The sequence below is a fragment of the Manacus candei genome, unplaced genomic scaffold (assembly GCF_025592945.1).
Source record: "Manacus candei isolate 608988 ecotype Guabito, Panama unplaced genomic scaffold, ASM2559294v1 h1tg000150l, whole genome shotgun sequence".
NCBI lineage: Eukaryota > Metazoa > Chordata > Aves > Passeriformes > Pipridae > Manacus > Manacus candei.
The window spans coordinates 720,938-738,364 of NW_026138198.1; the positions used below are offsets into that span (position 1 = coordinate 720,938).

A 17,427-nucleotide genomic window follows, 5' to 3' on the forward strand; every position below is an offset into this window, starting at 1 on the left:
TCCAGCTCTCTTGGAGCCCCTTTAGGCCCTGGAAGGGCCTCTCAGGTGTTCCTGGAGCCTTCTCTTCTCCAGGTGAACCCCCCCAGCTTTCCCAGCCTGGCTCCAGAGCAGAGAGACTCCAGCCCCTGGAGCATCCCCGTGGCTTCCTCTGGACCTGCTCCAGCAGCTCCACGTCCTTCTGCTGTTGGGGCCCCAGAGCTGGACACAGTCCAAAGCTACTGTTGGGGGAGGCACAGAGCATCTGTGCCAACGGGCAGCCCCAAATGTGTGCACAGAGAGAGGGATATAAGAGATGATACAGAGACATTCCAAGCAATCTCATTTTTCCATCGGCTGAACAGGACCCGCGATTCCACGCTGCCCGTTGCCAGGATATTTTGAAGACCTCAGTCGACCTTCAGGGCGAGCAGGGTTGAGAAGCAGAGCCACGGGAGCCCCCCGGGGCCCCATTCCCGCTCTCCAGTGGCGGAGCGTGTCCCCACGGGGGCGTCCCAGGCTCAGGGACCGCGTCCCACTCCCCAGGCGGGGCATCCCCGCATCCCAGCGCTGCGATTCATGGAGAGCCGTCGGATTCCCGAGCGCGATGCAGTTTATCACACGCGCGCGGCCGCTCCGATAATCACCGCTACAGCCCCACGACCCAACCCCTCAGCAGCCCCCCTGCCACCAGCGCTCCCGAAGTCACCTCTTGCGCTGTCAAGAGGGGGAACCGCGGGAGCGCCCCCGTATCCCAGGGGCGGGATGCTGCGGGCTCCGCGCGCTGCCCGCAGCGAGGGCGAGAAACGCGGGGCTGCAGGGCGGGGAACACGGGGCTTGGGGGGGGACGCAAAGGCGCAGGGACGGCTCCCGGGGGCGGGAGCGGGTCGGGAGCGGAGCGGGGCCGATCGGCGCTGTCCCCGCGCTGTCCCCGCGCTGTCCCCGCACCGCCGCCGCCGCAGCCCCGCGCGCGGCCCCCGCAGCGCGCGCCGCGGGCGGGCGGCTTGACGGGCGGGCGGCTCAGCCAATGGCGGCGCTCAGCGCGCCTCCGCGCCGGTGGGCGGACCAATGGGCGAGGCGCGGGGCGGGGCGAGGCCGCGGCTCGCGGCGGCGGGCGGCGGGCGGGCGGCAGTCGGCGCCCGGGCGCGGTGCGGTGCGGGTCGCGCTCCTCGGGCTCCGCCGCGGCCGCCGGTGCCGCCGCGCCGCCCGCCGCCGCGCGCCTCGCCGTTCCCCTATGGAAGAGATGGAAGAGGAGCTGAAATGCCCGGTGTGCGGCTCCTTCTACCGGGAGCCCATCATCCTGCCCTGCTCGCACAACCTGTGCCAGGCGTGCGCCCGCAACATCCTGGTGCAGACGCCGGACTCGGAGTCCCCGCAGAGCCGCCGCGCCTCGGGCTCGGCCGTCTCCGACTATGACTACCTGGACCTGGACAAGATGAGCCTGTACAGCGAGGCGGACAGCGGCTACGGCTCCTACGGGGGGTTCGCCAGCGCTCCCACCACGCCGTGCCAGAAGTCCCCGAACGGGGTGCGGGTGTTCCCGCCGGCCGCCCCGCCGCCCCCCGCCGCGCTGGCGCCGCCGCCGCCGCCGCGCAACGCGTGCCTGACCTGCCCGCAGTGCCACCGCAGCCTGGTGCTGGACGAGCGCGGGCTGCGGGGCTTCCCCCGCAACCGGCTGCTCGAGGGCGTCATCGACCGCTACCAGCAGGGCAGGGCGGCGGCCCTGCGGTGCCAGCTCTGCGAGAAGGCGCCCAAGGAGGCGGCCGTGATGTGCGAGCAGTGCGACGTGTTCTACTGCGACCCGTGCCGCCTGCGGTGCCACCCGCCGCGGGGGCCGCTGGCCAAGCACCGCCTGGTCCCCCCGGCCCAGGGCCGCGTCAGCCGCCGGCTCAGCCCCCGCAAGATCTCCACCTGCACCGACCACGAGCTGGAGAACCACAGCATGTACTGCGTGCAGTGCAAGAGCCCCGTCTGCTACCAGTGCCTGGAGGAGGGCAAGCACTCCAGCCACGAGGTCAAGGCGCTGGGAGCCATGTGGAAGCTCCACAAGGTGAGCCCCGGCCTCGGGGTGCCCTCCCCGCTGTGGAGGGGCACCTGCCCGGCACACCTTGACCCGCACATCACATCTTCCCCAGCACCCCCGCCCGCCCTCTCCCACTGCGTTTTGGAGCCTCGCTGGAGAGGAGCGCTGCCCTCCCGGCACGGGGAGGTTGGCATCGTGCACGTGATGCTCCCGTGTGTCCCCAAATCGTGCAGATGATGCTCCCCCGCGGGTCCCCAAGTCACGCCTGGCAGGGCCCGGAGGTGGATGGGGGACATCTGCGCCGCAGAGCCGGGAAAGCAACAGGGAGCGGTGGCTTCGGGAGGAGGGAGGTGTGAAATCTCTCGCGGGGGAGGGTGCGGGGGGGCGGGAGCTGGGGGTGCTGGCGGGTGCTGCTGGGGAAGGGGTGCCACCTCCTCCGGCACGGGGAGGCACAGGGAGGAGGAGGGATGGAGGGGTGGCAGCGCGGTAGCGGAGCCTCTCGCGGAATACTGATCAGCTCTCGGGAGCGTACTCGCTCCCGCACACGTCCACGCTGGACGAGAGGATCCCAGCGCTTCAGGCAGGGATGTGCCATCATCAGCTCCAGCTCAGCTCCGTCCACCCCGCTGCCTCCCTCCCTCCCTCCTGCAGTGACCGTAGGAACTGGGGCAGAAGTGACTGGGACACGGGCGGACAGGGCACAAGGGGATGGGCGTCACTCCTTGGATGAACATTGGGATAATTGGCCCCCACTCCGGCAAATCTGAGCAGGCAGGAGCAGGTGGGGCGACCTGCGACGAGGAGCTGGGGAGTGAGGGGGGGTGGGACCTGCCTGGTGGAAGGGACTCGGCTGGATTGCTTTCCAGGAATGTCTCAGTCGTGCTTTGGAAGCGCGTGGTCCGTGGAGGACGCGGGTCGCTGGGATGCAGCTCTGCACCCCGAATTGGGTCAGTGGGTGCACGCAGGGACAAGCTGTCGCTTGTCATGGTGCCCCAAAAAGGGTAACACATTGTGTTGTAGTGGGAGGAAGGGTTCGGTGGTGCCTGAAGCTGCTGGAAGGGGCTTTTCCTGACCCCGTTTTGCTGGGAGCAGGAACTCCTCCTCCCTGGCTTCCCAGCGCTCCAACAGAGGTGAGGCTCATGTGCCAAAGCAGTTTTGGTGCCCTTGCCCTTGTCCTCGTGCACAGGGTGCAGTCAGTGATCCCAAGGCCAGCAGGAGCACCATGGCACAGGTGACTGCTGACCTGATCACAGGAGCCTGGGGGCTCTGAAGGAGGGTGGCACAGGATGGAGCCAGGCTCTTATCTGTGGTGCCAAGAAACAGGACAAGAGGCAACAGACAGAGACAGAAACACAGGGAATTCCATCTGAACATAAGGAAGAACTTCTTTCCTGTTCAGGCCAGGCTGGACGGGGCTTGGAGCAACTTGGTCTGGTGGGAGGTGTCCCTGCCCATGGCAAGGGGGTTGGAATGAGCTTTAAGGTCCCTTCCAACCCAAACCATTCTGGAATTCTGTGATTCCGTGATCCTCATGTGGCTTCCCAGAGAGGCTGTGGAGTCTCCCTTACCAGAGGTATTCCAAAGCTGCCTGGGCACAGTCCTGAGTGACAGGGGAACCAACCCTGTTTGAACAGGGAGGTTGGATCAGATGACCCACTGCAATCCCTCCCAGCCTTACCCATTCCATGATTCTGTGCTAGCATGGCATGAGCTGTTGGATGCTGTGAGCATTTTATTCCCCTTGCCTGTTACGAAACCCAGCGAGTGCTCGCCGTGCAAGAGCAGCCTGTTCTCCAGAGTCTGGTCCTGCTGGCTCAGCTCTTGGTGCAGGATGAACCCCTTTGGTCTGGGCTCACAGAGCAGGAGCAGAGCCAGGTCCAGCTGTCGGTGTTGTGCTGCAAAACAAGAGAAATCTAACAGGCATCAGGCCTTTCCATAAGGTTTTGGCTTCCCCTGCTTTGCTTGAGGTGCAGCAAGGCACACACTGATACACACATGAGCATCTGCACAACTTCATGTGCAAGTACTCAAATATTCCAGTCCTTTTGTTCTTGATTAGGATGGTTTATCCTTCCCTGAATGCTCTGCCTTTCCTTCAAAATACCTTTTCCCAGGGGAGAGCTGTGGTCACGCAGTATTTCCTTGATGTGGGTAACAGACGTGGGGCTGTAACTGTTATTTCAGATAATGATTTTCGTGCAATTGCTTTCAGATTTTTGGAAATTGAAAAGTGAAGTCTCACCTGCCTCGAGTGAGCTGTGTTTCTGCAGGGGTTCGTGGCTCTTCTCTGGTGTTTGCTTGTTGGGGGAGGGAAAAGAGTCTCTTGTGTCAAATATGGTGTTATGGTATAATTGAAGGAGTGATTTCAGGGCCAGAGCTCAGATTGCTCCCTGAGGTGCCATCTAACAAAATCAAGGGAAGAGGCTATTGGCCTTCATTTTTGTTATCCAAACTATAAGAATGCTGTGGAGCTTCAAGCTTTATCCTGGCTGGAACTGGGCATTAAGGAACCAAAACACCTGCAGATGTGAGAAGTGAAACCCATGGAAAAGTATCTGGGTGTTATTTTTTTGAGGGGACAGGCCTTTGGCACGAGCCAGACTTGCTGAAAGGGTGTCTGCCCCTTTTTGCCTGATCTTTTCTCCCTGATGAGCAGTGTAATGATTACCTCCATCTCCTAAGAAAGGACAGGCTTAAAAAATCATGGAATGGTTTGGGTTGAAAGGACCTTAAAGCCCATCTCATTCCACCCCCTGCCATGGGCAGGGACACCTTCTACTAGCCCAGGTTGCTCCAAGCCCTGACCAACCTGGCCTTGGACACTTCCAGGGATCCAGAGGCAGCCACAGCTTCTCTGGGCAACCTGTGCCAGGGCCTCCCCACCCTCACAGCCAAGAATTTCTCCCTAATCTCCAATCCAAATTGACCTTCTTTTAGTTTACACCCCGCTCCTGAATTCTCTTCTGCCGTTCCAACACCTCTCCGTGTGAAATCCCTCCTCGGGATCCGTCTGTGCTGCTCATTTCTGACCCAAGGAGGTTGGGATTCTCGCTGCAGCCTGTGATGACCCCGCAGTGCCTCCATGAGCTGTTGTTCTTGAAAGCAGCAGCGTTCACGCCCCAGTAGGTGATTGTCAAGCCCGGGGGCGATCAGTGTTAAGTGCAGCCGTGCTCGGGAGAGCAAAGGGATTTTCACGGGCCTCTTGGGGAACTGCCCCAATTTTCACCCGTGTGGCTCTCGCAGATGATCCTTTCAGAATAATCTGTGCTGAGGCACAGTCGGTTGTAATTCAGGGAGATGAGATTTCTAAGCTGGACACAGATTGTGAGAAATCCTCTCTCTTCCCATCTCCCTTTCAGGACAGTTGTCAGGAGAGGGGTAAATATTCAGAGGGACGGGGAGGAAAATGGGTTTTTAATCTGAATTGTCCCAGTTTTGTGCAGATATTGCAGCTGTCTGGATTTTATCCTGGCAAGCTGGAGTGCTGCTTGGCATATCAGGAGCAGAAGCACAAGATGGAGCTGAATCATTTATTCTTTGCACATCCGAGTCCCTCTTGCTTTTGCTGGGAAGTGTGTGGTGAGTGCAGGCTCAGCAGCTTGATGATGTGTTTTTACAGATGGATGGATGCATAGATGGATGGAAGGATACACGGATGGATGGGTGTGTATGTGCAAATACACATGGACTGGAAGGGATCTCCAGGGTCTCCCTGTCTCTGACAGTTCCAAAATCCCATCCATCCAGATCAAGCTCTGTCTCAAAAAACATTTTACCCTTGTTGGTTCATGTTGAAAAGGATTGCCAGAAGCTTGTGGATTCTGGTAGCAGGTTTTAAGCAGGTTTGAAAGATTTTGGGGTTAGGCAATGGAGAGACAGTGGTGTAGAGCAGTTATTCCTGCCCCTCTCTCCTAGGGTATCCAGTTGTTGCCCATCACTCGTGTATCTGGCTGTGCTCTGCAGAGCCCCTGGCACTTCTCACACCATGGCTGGACACCCTCCCTGGGCTGGGTCATGCCTGCCAGAGGCTCCTTTTGTCTTTGGGATCAGTATCCCAACTGCAGCAAAGGTGAACCTGGATCTACTGTGTGGGGGGAAAAAAGCTGAAGAAGTCGGTGGTTCCGTGGTGAAGAGTTTCTGCTCACTTTTGGGGCAGTGGAGCAAAAAGCTTCCCTCTCCTGTTGCCTCTTCTCTCCACTACCATCCCAGTTACATTCCTTTTGCCTTGAGCATCCAAAGAAGGGCGAGGAAGGGGGTGAAGGGTCTAGAGCACAAGTCCTGTAAAGGAGTGTGGTGGAGCCCCCATCCCTGGAGGGATTTCAGAGCCATGTGGATGTGGCACTTGGGGGCGTGGGTCAGTGGTGGCCTTGGCAGTGCTGGGGAGCAGTTGGGCTTAGAGATCTTTTCCAGTCTAAACTATTCCATGATTCCACACCAAGGCTCTGGGGTGGGATCACACTCTGCTCTGCCTTGAGGAGCAGGTCAGGCCTGTCCAGTTCCTCTTGTGTCGAAGCAGAAACAGGTCTTGACTTCAGTGGAAGGTAAATAGTGCTCTCCATTATAATTTTCCACGGGGTTTGACTGCCTGGGAAGGGATTGCCCAGTCCAAAGACACAAATTGTCCTCACACTGCAAACCCCTGCAGCATCTCTGCAGGTTGCAGGAGAGAGCCCAGCCCTGGGAATTTGCATTCCACGCTGTGTGGAATCAGTAATGATGGTCAGTAATCAGAGGCTAATTAGGGCTCACCTAGACCTCAGCTCCCCTCCAGGCTGTCACTAGCACAGATGGGGTGAGGGATGCAGGGCAAGCCCTATTAAATACCAAAAATCCTGTGCACAGCAGGACTTTATTCCGGCAGTTTTGTGCATCTAGGGAGAAACAGGGGTGGAAAACCCTACCAGTGCCTCTCAGTTTGTGCCCAGGGAACAGCGGGCACAGGAGCCAAGTCAGGGGTGAGCAGACAGAGTTTTTCATTAGCTCACTTGGCCAGGCCCCTGTGTTTGCTGCCAGAGGAACTTTTGTGGGGAGTTGCTTTCCTGAGGCACTGGGAATGTGCTGCTGTCGGGTCCGTGGGAATTCCTGTAGCCCCCAGAGCTTGGGGAGGTATCCAGGGAGTTGCTGTAGGGCCAAGATCTGTTTGCCTTTGCAAAGCAAAATATTTGCTGCTGAAACAGAAGCGAGGAGAATCCTTAATGTTTCCCTGTGTCAGGCAATGCTCTTTCCCAAGCCTTGGTGTGAGGGCCTTCCCAAATCTCACTGCCTTGGCTCCATCACCTGCCATCTGCAGCAGCAGGGTCCATGCTCTCCTCCAGCAATGCCCAACAGTTTTCCCAGTTGCTCCAGAGAGAGGGGTAAACAGGCTGAGATGCTTTAAAGTTGGGAAAAGCAAGGAAATGTCAGGGTCTGGAGCTCCAGGAGCAGCTGAGGGAGCTGGGGGGGCTCAGCTTGGAGAAAAGGAGGCTCAGGGGGGACCTTCTGGCTCTGCAACCCCCTGACAGGAGGGGGGGGCAAGGTGAGGTTGATCTCCCAGGTAACACAGACAGGACAAGAGGAAACGGGCTCAAGCTGTGCCAGGGGAGGTTAAGATTGGATATCAGGAAAAATTTCTTTACCCAAAGGGTTGTCCAGCCCTGACACAGCTTCCCAGGGCAGTGTTGGAGTCCCCCTCCCTGGAGGGATTTCAAAGCCCTGTGGATGTGGCACTTGGGGACATGGGTCAGTGGTGGCCCTGGCAGTTGGACTCAGTGATTTAAAGGCCCTTTCCAGCCTGAATGATTCTGTGATTCACACCAGCTTGTGTTTGCCCAGGATCTGGAGGTGAGGCTGCCACCTTGCATTAATTTATTTAGAAAACAGCTTTCTGCCAGGTGGCTCTTCCCTCTGCACTTACTACGGTTAATGGAGGAAGGAGCAAACACAGATATCCTCTTAATCAAAGGTAATGTGGTACAGCAAGTTCTACGAGGTGTTCTTGGAGCCTGTGGAGCAGCTGATGCCAGGAGATGTCCTCTTAGTTATTTGCAGATGGAAATGGGCCCAGAGCCATCTCGGAGCGAGTGTAGATCACTGCAGCTTCATCCATTCCAGGGGGAAGCTTAGAGGAGATATGAGGAAGGAATTCTTGGCTGTGAGGGTGGGGAGGCCCTGGCACAGGTTGCCCAGACAAGCTGTGGCTGCCCCTGGATCCCTGGAAGTGTCCAAGGCCAGGCTGGACAGGGCTTGGAGCAACCTGGGCTAGTGGAAGGTGTCCCTGCCCATGGCAAGGGGTTGGAAAAATCTGGCCTTTAAGGTCCTTTCCAACCCAAACATTCTGTGATTCTGAAGTCCAAGAATACACCAACCTGACAGGATGATGCTGTTTTGCATCATTTGTCTCAGGCCCTCCAAAGGCTTCAAAGCATCTCAGCATGGAGATTGATATTTGCTTGAGTCCATCTTCATCCAGAAGGTTCCTGCACTCTGTAAATGTCACACCTTTTCCAATCACTCCACATCTTTTTTCTTTTATTGGCCACTTTATGAATGCAGGATCCCACTGGCTCCACCTGTCTCGCTGCATTTACTGTGGTGCAAGTCAGGAGCACCACAGCTGGAGTGAGTTAAAAAATCAGCCCAGGGACTAATTCTTGTGTCTCTTTTGTGGAATTTTCAGCAGGTGTGTCAGCCAGAGTTTCCCCTCTCACCACATCCCTAGCCTGAAAAAACAGTAGAATTAACAAGCAGGGCAAAAACTGCACCTGGTGTTAAGTAAATGACTTGAGGGTGAGAAAAAGGCTTTGCTGTTCATTTGCCAGGTTTCACAGGATGTACTCAGAGATGGATCTTTGTTGGGAACACGATCTCAGGAGGCTTTGGGGCTGCTCTGCATTGCTTATTCCTGCTCTTCTAAGTAATCCAGCACCCAAAAGCTTAGGTTTTCAGAGGGAAAAATCTGCCTGGTGTCACTTATTCAGTCATAGAATCACAGACTGGTTTGGGTTGGAAAGGACCTTAAAGATCATCCAGTTCCACCCCCTGCCATGGGCAGGGACACCTTCCACTAGCCCAGGTTGCTCCAAGCCCTGTCCAACCTGGCCTTGGACACTTCCAGGGATCCAGGGGCAGCCACAGCTTCCCTGAGCAACCTGTGCCAGGGCATCCTCACCCTCAAGCCAGGAATTCCTTCCCAATATCTAATTTAAATCTCACCTCTTTTCTCCACCTACCACAGCCTGTTCACATATAACCTCAAATCCTGTTTAGGAGTCTTGTGGTGTACTTTCCAGGTATTTTAGACATACGTCTTTTGTTCTCTTTCCTGAAGTTTCAAGGAACTTTCATCAGCCCTTGATGAGCCTGTGTGATTCACACACATACTCATTTAATTCAGAGTGCTTTTGAATTGCATTGCTCTTCCCAGCTGTTATGAAAGGATAATTAAAGAAGAACTCCCCAACTCTCAAAACTGCTCTTTTGTCAGCCTTGTTCCCTGCTTTGTTCTCGGGATGAAGCATTTTTCCACAGGGCCATGGGATGAGTTTTACCTGTTAAATTGGCTTATAAATAAGCCAGTTCATTCCCTGTCCATTCAGATAGTCTACAGGGATGAACTGGATGAATATCTATTTAGAGCAAGCACATAAGCCAGAGAGAGCTGGTGGTATAAATCTCTGGTGACCTTATATCAGGTAATGTCCTAGAAGGAGAGGCAGAGGCCTGGTGTGGAATTCCTCTGAGGGGTAAAGCTCTCAGGGTGAGTTTTTCAAATCCCCATGGACCATCCAAGTTGTAAGTGGACAGAGCAGGATGGTTGGGTAAAACAGTGCTCTGGTACCTCCACTGAGGGGTGTCTTGAGTGGATGAGGGTCCTACCAGGTGGGCATGAAAAGGAGAGCTGTTAAACTCTTTAACAAGGGAATAGAAATATATAGAAACTCTCCCCCATACCAGTGGCACCTCCCTGATTAATGCAGGAAGGAGACCAGAGCTGAGAACAGCAGGTCAAAGAATTCAGCTTTCCTGTCAAAGGCAAATTTTGTTTGTGGTCTGAACTGACTCCTGTTTTGCCTTCAGAACTGGATGCAGCTTTGGGAACAGCCTGTCCCTGCTGAGCTGGCTGGAAAAGCTCAGCAGAGGTTTGACTTTTCCTGTTAAGGGCAGAATTTCTAGGTAGAAAAGAACAGGATCAAATTAATTTTGAAATTTTCTTGAGCCAGCACGTGGCTGTAGCAGCAGGTGAGAGCAGAGAGGTCCCTGACTGCCAGGGGTGATGCCAACCTAAAACACAGCGGGCACAGCATGGATTAGGTTTTGGCTCACGATTTTGTATTTAATTAGCCATTAAATTCCCTGGGTTACAGAAATACAGGGGTGATAATAGGGCCACACTCTGTTTGTAGCAGCAGAAATTGCTCTGGGAGGGATCTAGGGGTTGAGAGATTTCCCATCAGTGTTAATTACCCTTTCCCCTTTACTAACCTTATATGAGTCGATGGATTTTGAAAAGAAAAAAAAAAAAAAAAAAGGATGGGAATTGGATGTTAATAAGGCATGCATGGATATTGCCTGGAGTGCTGTGGGCTGGAGCCACAGTTGCCTTTCCCAAGAGGAGGAGGTCGGATCCACAGCTGGGGTGAGGGAACACGGCTCCATGGAAGCAGATGCAGCAGCACCGAGCCACTGGAGTGGAAGATCATGTTTGCAACTCCAAATAAATGCCTCATGTGGAGATCCCAGCCTGGGTGCCCACACTGGGGCTGCTGCTTCCAGCTTGGAGAAGGCTGGAGGTATTTCCCTAAATACCTGGGAAATGTCAGTTAAATTGTTTGCACAAACCCTGAGGCCGTGGAGCATCTTTCAACCAGGAATCCCTTTTTTTTTTTTTTTGGGCATTGGACCCTTGCATTTAATCATTTCATTCCATCTTTTTCCCCTTGCTCCTGGCTGGCCCTTGTGGATTTGCACGGTCAGTTCACTTCTCTTGTCACGGTGCCCTGCAGCAGGATTGTTCTCTGTCTGTGAATTAATGATGTTTTATGGCTTTACTTTATGCTCCAGGGTGCATAATGCACCCATAGCATCACTCCTCTGCTTTCCACCTGCAGCTCTTGGGGTTTTCTCTGGTGAAATCCCTCTGTTTTCCCAGACAGCCAGTGCCCCTTGATTCAAGATGTGTTAATTCCCTAATTCTGTTAACTTCACTGCTTTTCTTCTCCCTGCTTTTTACCTCTTGACCTTTGCAGGCTGTAGGCAATGGAAGGAGCTGCTGCTCCTACCCCATCCCTGAAAGTGTTCCAGACCAGGCTGGACAGGGGATTGGAGCAACCAGGTCTAGTGGAAGGTGTCACTGCCCGTGGCAGGGGTTGGAACAAAATTGTTTTGAAGGTCCCTTCCCACCCACACCATTCTGGGATTCTGGGATTCCTGGCTCAGCACTTGGTGCACTGACGGGCCAGGGTCTCTGATCCTTTGTTAGCTGGAGGCTTTGCTGTGCCAGAGGGATTTCTGCTTGGGAAGGACCTTTCTATCTGTAGAGGTCTGAGTTTGACTCCAGTGTGTCATCCCTGCCCAGAAAGGTTTCTCTGATTCTGTGCTGTGGTCTCTCTGCTGGAGGATGTAAAGCTGGGAAAAGGGGGAGGGGGGTTGTGTCAAGCTTTGAAATGGATTATTTCTAACAAGGCACATTATTGATTTCAAGATGAAGACATATTGCTTTGGGGTCAGAGCCTCTGTTCCTTTCCTCCCCTTTCTGGCAGGGCTGAGCTGTGTTACCCAAAACACCCAGCCTGGAGCAGGGGAGGAGTGGGAAGATGCTGGCAGGTGCAGTGTTGGCTGTTCTTACTTCAGTGAGGGAGGGAACTGTGGCAACACTTCCCTGAGGATGCTGGAAAAGGAAGGGGTGGGCTGGAGATCAGTTCTCCCTGCCAAGGCTTTGCCTCGTTCTCCTGAGCAAATAATTGCACAGCCTCCCTGTCCGTCCTCTCCCTGCCTCCCACTGCCCTGGCTGGTTCAAAGCTGCCTCCTGGGAATGTGTGTTTAGCACAGCTCCCTTTCCTGCAGCCCAGCAGCCCCATGGTGGTGTGATGTGAATTCCTAACGGAGCACGTGGAGATGTTCTGGGAACTTCCAGCAACGCGGAGCTGTCAGGGCTGGGTGAAATCCCATCAGGGACATAATGAGAGCATCAGCCTCCCTGGGAAAGCACTTCCATACTTGCCCAGGCTTAAATTGAAGTCACAGAGATTTCAGGGCGTGACTTAAATGTTTTCAGGGGTTGGGGTGTCTGAGATGGTAAATTGGTGAGAGCCCTTGATGTGCAAGCAGGGGCGGATTAACGGTGTTGTCCCTTGGCTCCGTGACAGATGCCACTGTTTCCTGGGAACACAGAGCTCTTTCTTTGGCAGGGTACAAGACAGAAGTGTAAAACAAGCTTTGACTTTCATGGCAAACCCACTGAAGTCTCAGCCCTGCTGTCTGTGGGAGCAGTCAAAGTGCCTCTGATTGTCCCGACACACATTTCCTCGGTGCTCCTTTGTAGTTCAGCCGACTCCCTCTTTCTTGTGCCATTTTTAATCCCCAGCCAGCTCCTCGTGAGGCTCTTTCCTAGGAGGAGCAGCAGCGGTGGGTTCGTGTCGCGCTGTCACATAAAACCCACACAGCTCCCGTATCCATCCTGCTCCAACACTTCTCCCATCCTGACATTCAGTTCCCAGGAAACGAGGGCCCGAAAGGGCATTTGCTGAGCCCACAGCCTGGTGAATCACAGCGAGTGCGTAGACAGAGTTTCTCACCTATGAAATTATTTCTCACCTCCCCCGGAGCACAGCACTTAAAAATTTGTGGATATAGGATTTTTCTTTTTTTTTTTTCCTTTTTTTTTTTTTTTTGGCCAACAACAAAGAGTTGTGACATTGTGTCATTTCGGATTTCGCCCTCTGGCAGGAGGAGGGGGGTGGGCACTGCTCCTTCCCCCTGCTCTGCTAACGAGAGATGACAACCCAGAGCGAGGGGCAAGGGGGCTGTTTGATGGTATTGGCTGTGGGAATGGTGCTGTTCTTCTGGAGCTGGGGCCAGATGACTGAGCAGCCGATCCATCTGTGACTTGGGCTCTCTATTGATTTCCTGCCGCGGTGCCGGGCTGTCAGATGGGCAAGGACACGCTCCAGGCAGCTCCAAGGAGGATGTTTCCTCCATTTCTGGCTGGCAGGTGACTTGCCCACATCTCTGCCAAGTTGCCAGCTGACCAGCTGCCTGTTGCAGCAGGATTCTGGCTCATGTTGCCATGGCCTGCTGTTTGCTTGTGCCAGATGTGCCTGGTTGGCCTGAGATGGGATTCCTGGATGAGCAATAGGAAGGTGCCTGAGGAAGGCCAGCACACTGATCTGTTCCAGCCTGGAGAAAAGGGGGATGAGGGGGAACCTTCTTGCTCTCTACAACTCTCTGAGAGGAGGTTGTAGGAATTGGGTGTCAGGATTTTCTCCCAAGGGACAGGATGAGAGGAAACGGCCACAAGCTGTGCCAGGGGAGGTTCAGGTTGGAAAATTCAGGAAGAATTTCTTGATGGAAAGGGTGATGAGGCATTGGGAGGGGCTGTGCAGGGCACTGGTGGAATCCCCACCCCTGGAGGTGTCCAAGGAAAGACTGAACATGGCACTCAGTGCTCTGGGCTGGGGGACAAGGTGGGCATCGGGCACAGGTTGGACTCGATGGTCTTGCAAGTCTTTTCCACCCTCTGATTCTGTGATTTCTCTGGGATGTCTCATTGTTGTGTGAAGCTTGGAGGAATGTGCCTGTTGCAGGGTGGAAAGGTAGAGGAGGAGAGGGGAAAGGAGGTAGGATCCCACCTCATGCTCTCAACATTCTCCTCCCCCATCTTGTAGTGCCTCAGCGTCTGGGGAGGGTTCAGAGGCAAAGATATTTTACTCAGTTTGTTCCAGACTGGGTTGGATGGGGCTTGGAGCAACCTGGTCTAGTGGAAGGTGGGCTCAATCAAACACGAGCTGTGTTTGAGGGGATACCTCCTGCAGTTATGAGATGCTTCTCCAGCCAGGGGGGGAAACACGAGATGCTCGGGTGGTGCTGTGTCAGCTCCTGGGATCAGATGCAGCTTGGCAGAGGCAGTGACAGTGACATTACACAAGGTCACTGGTGGCAATTAGCACAGATCATCCTTTGGCAGGACCTTGTGCCCTCAGCGTTTGGCATCTCAGTTCATCTCGTGGTGCAGCGAAAGGCGCGTCGGAGGGATAATTTATGTCACGACTGCACAGGCTGTGTGTGGGGAGGGATAAAAGCCCTTCCTGCCCTATGCCACGGCTTTGGCTTCAGCAAAGCTGTGAATTGTTGCATTTGTCGTGAATCGTGTCCAGGTCCAAGAGGTTTGGGCTTTACAAAGCAGGCAGTGGCCTCCTGGAGGGAGGGAGAGACCCTTTAGCAGGGCCTGTTGTAATTAGGATGAGAGGCGATGGTTTTAAATGAAAAGAGGGTTGATTCAGTAGATACAAGGAAGAAATTCTTCCCTGTGAGGGTGGTGAGACACTGGAACAAAGAAGCTGTGGCTGCCCCATCCCTGGAAGTGTTCAAGGCCAGGGTGGACAGGGCTTGGAGCAACCTGGGATAGTGGAAAGTGTCCCTGCTCATGGCAGAGGGGTGGAACAAGATGAGTTTTCAGTTCCCTTCCAATCCAAACCTTCTCTGATTCTGTGATGTATTCAGAGTTGTCACCAGGTAAGGTCATGGATCAGTTCCCTTCCAGTGGATCTGTTTTTCACCACCTTGTGTGTTACAAACAGTAAAATAAGTGTAATTTAAATCAAAAGCCTACCAGTGGGGTTTGTGTTTATTCAGCCATTCCAGAAGGGCTTACATCCCAGCAGGGTTCCTGAACCCAAGAAAACACCCACTTTACTTGTACATGACCCGAAATACAGTTGGTTTAAATTAAATATCTTGAAGTTTACAGGACCAGCATCATCACCTGCCAAGAGCCTGTGCTGCAGTGTGGAGTTCAGGGGGGCTGAGCTGATTTAAACTGCTTTACACTCTGCTGTAATATATGACCTGTTCCTAACTGTGCTTTGCAGGGATCTGGAGCAGAGTTGTTTGCCTAATGACCATCTCTGGGAAAAGCTTTTAACCTCAGTAAAATGCCCATAAAATCAATATTTGTTCTATTGCAGTCATTTGGTTTAAAGAGTTTACTTGGTTTGGGGGTCTCCAAATTGATTTAAAGTTATAGTTTGAAGAAGCCAAGAGATCTGTGAATACAAGTAATATCACAAATGTGTGTCCAGTGTCTAATTTAAGGCCAGATTCTTCCTCCTTCGTTTGTCCTGGATGTCAGGAATAACTGTGATGACTTGAAGTAATTGAATCCTTCAGCATGAGGTTGGTGGAATTTGAACATTTCTGTGCAGTTGGTAGGTAATTTATATAACAGTTTATGTAACAACTTGCTGCCTTCACCATTTTACATGTGCATAAATAAATCAATCTACCTCTTCATTGCAGAGAATATTTTAAAATCAGGTAGTCTGGGTGACTGCACAGCTCTGCAGCAAAAAATAACTATTTATTCTGAGGCAGAGTTCATATATAGATGATTATTTTTAATGTCTGTGCTCGGAGTGGAAGATAATATAGTCTGTAATTAAATACCTGTACCATCCCTGACCCTAGATGGGACATGGAGATGCTCCAAGGAGAAGCACCTCTGCTCTGGAGCCAGGCTGGGAGAGCTGGGAGGGTTCACCTGGAGAAGAGAAGGCTCCAGGGAGACCTGAGAGCCCCTTCCAGGGCCTAAAGGGGCTCCAGGAGAGCTGGAGAGGAACTTAGGACAAGGGATGGAGTGCCAGGACAAGGGGAATGGCTTCCCACTGCCAGAGGGCAGGGATAGATGGGATACTGGAAAGGAATTGCTGGCTGTGAGGGTGGGGAGGCCCTGGCGCAGGTTGCCCAGAGAAACTGTGGCTGCCCCTGGATGTGTCCAAGGCCTCTTAAAGGCTTCTCCCATGACACACAGGTCCCTCCTCAGTGGCTTTCCACACTGGAAGTGCCTGTGACAGCTTGGAACCCACGGAGCTGTTTGCTCCTGGTTCTGCTGCACATGCAGTGAGTGTGTTTTGGGAGCCTTTTGAGCCCCTTCCCTGTGTGTGAGAGAAGGGAGGGAAGGACAGGCCTGGGCAAGCTTTGCTTAATGAGCTGCTTTTCCCTTCTGTATTCAAAATTGGATGTAAGTTTAAATAGAAACCTATTTAAATAAGGAGAAATTCTTCAAGGGAAAGGAACAGGCCCTGGCACTTCTGAACTCACTCCTTGCCTTGCTGTGTGCCACCAGAAAAAGCTCAAGCTCCACGTTATATTAAAAACCTCTGTGTTTCTGGGACATTCATGAGCAGAACCTTTGTTCTTTATTCCTTCCAAGCTGCTGTGAGAAGCAGCCACAGCATCTTCACAGAGGCTGGAGGTGAAGGGGAGCACGAGGGCTGCCCTGGATGGTACAGACAGGACACAGAGTGTGGGACAACCCAGGCTGGTCCTGTGCATATGGATTGTGAATCTGAGGGATTGTGGCAGGGACACTCAAGCTGACTGCCTGGGAGCTAATTAAGAGTTGGGGCTAATGAGCTCAAGCAGAGCACTGGGCTGATCCCACTGGAGTGGGTCTGTTGTTCATCCTGCTCTGCAGGGTGGACATCCCACCGATGGGACAAGAGGAAAGGACCTCAAGTTGCACCAGGAGAGGTTCAGTTTGGATACTAGGGAAAGTTTTCTTCACCAAAGGGGTTGTCAGACATTGGAACAGGCTGCCCAGGGCAGTGCTGGAGTCCCCATCCCTGGAGGGGTTTAAAAGCCATGTGGATGTGACACTTGGGGACGTGGGTCAGTGGTGGCCTTGGCAGTGCTGGGGGAACGGTTGGACTCCATGATCTTGGAGGGCTTTTCCAAGCTCAGTGATTCCATGATCCCACCTCAGACACCCTTGGGAGTCCCTGCATCCCTCTCCTCTGCACCCTGTAAACATCCCTAACAAACCCATACCCACCAGAGCACCTTTGAGCACTGTCAGGCCCCCTGAAACCCCTCTGCTGTTTGTGTACAGGCTGCTCCTAAGACCCTTCTCCTGAGCAGGTACTCTGTTTACTGCTCAGTTCCTGGACTTTTAGAGGTGTTTACTATGTTTGTGGCTCCTTTTCTCCTCTTTTCTCCTCAGCCTGGTTTTTCTTTACGGTCTCGGAAGCTTTTTCTTTCCTCTGGAAAAGAAAAACCCTATAACTCAAGCAAATGTGAATTATTTCCCCCCCCCTCTCTTATCCCCTGGTATTTCCTGAATTCTTCACTTCTTCATAAATGATCATGAATGATTCAGTGGGTCCATTAACTGCTTCCCTCGTGGCACCAGGATGGATTGCTCAGCTCCAGTGATCCGGATATCCTCCAGTTGTGGG

The 17,427-nt window shown here is 53.6% G+C and overlaps 1 protein-coding gene across 9 annotated transcripts in view; it reads left to right on the forward strand.

Annotated features, from left to right (window-relative positions):
* Nucleotides 1–1,148: 1,148 nt before the first annotated feature.
* Nucleotides 1,149–17,427, forward strand: part of TRIM9 (tripartite motif containing 9) — a 64,250-nt gene continuing 47,971 nt past the window's right edge. For 3 of the 9 annotated variants that reach the window (XM_051772136.1, XM_051772138.1, XM_051772139.1), the window contains exon 1: nucleotides 1,157–2,026. In XM_051772136.1, coding sequence (XP_051628096.1) covers nucleotides 1,211–2,026 — 816 coding nt within the window. In that variant the 5' untranslated portion in view covers nucleotides 1,157–1,210. Of the gene's footprint in view, nucleotides 2,027–17,427 lie in introns of all 9 variants that reach the window. The other 6 variants (XM_051772133.1, XM_051772135.1, XM_051772134.1 and 3 more) reach the window with 3 other exon arrangements.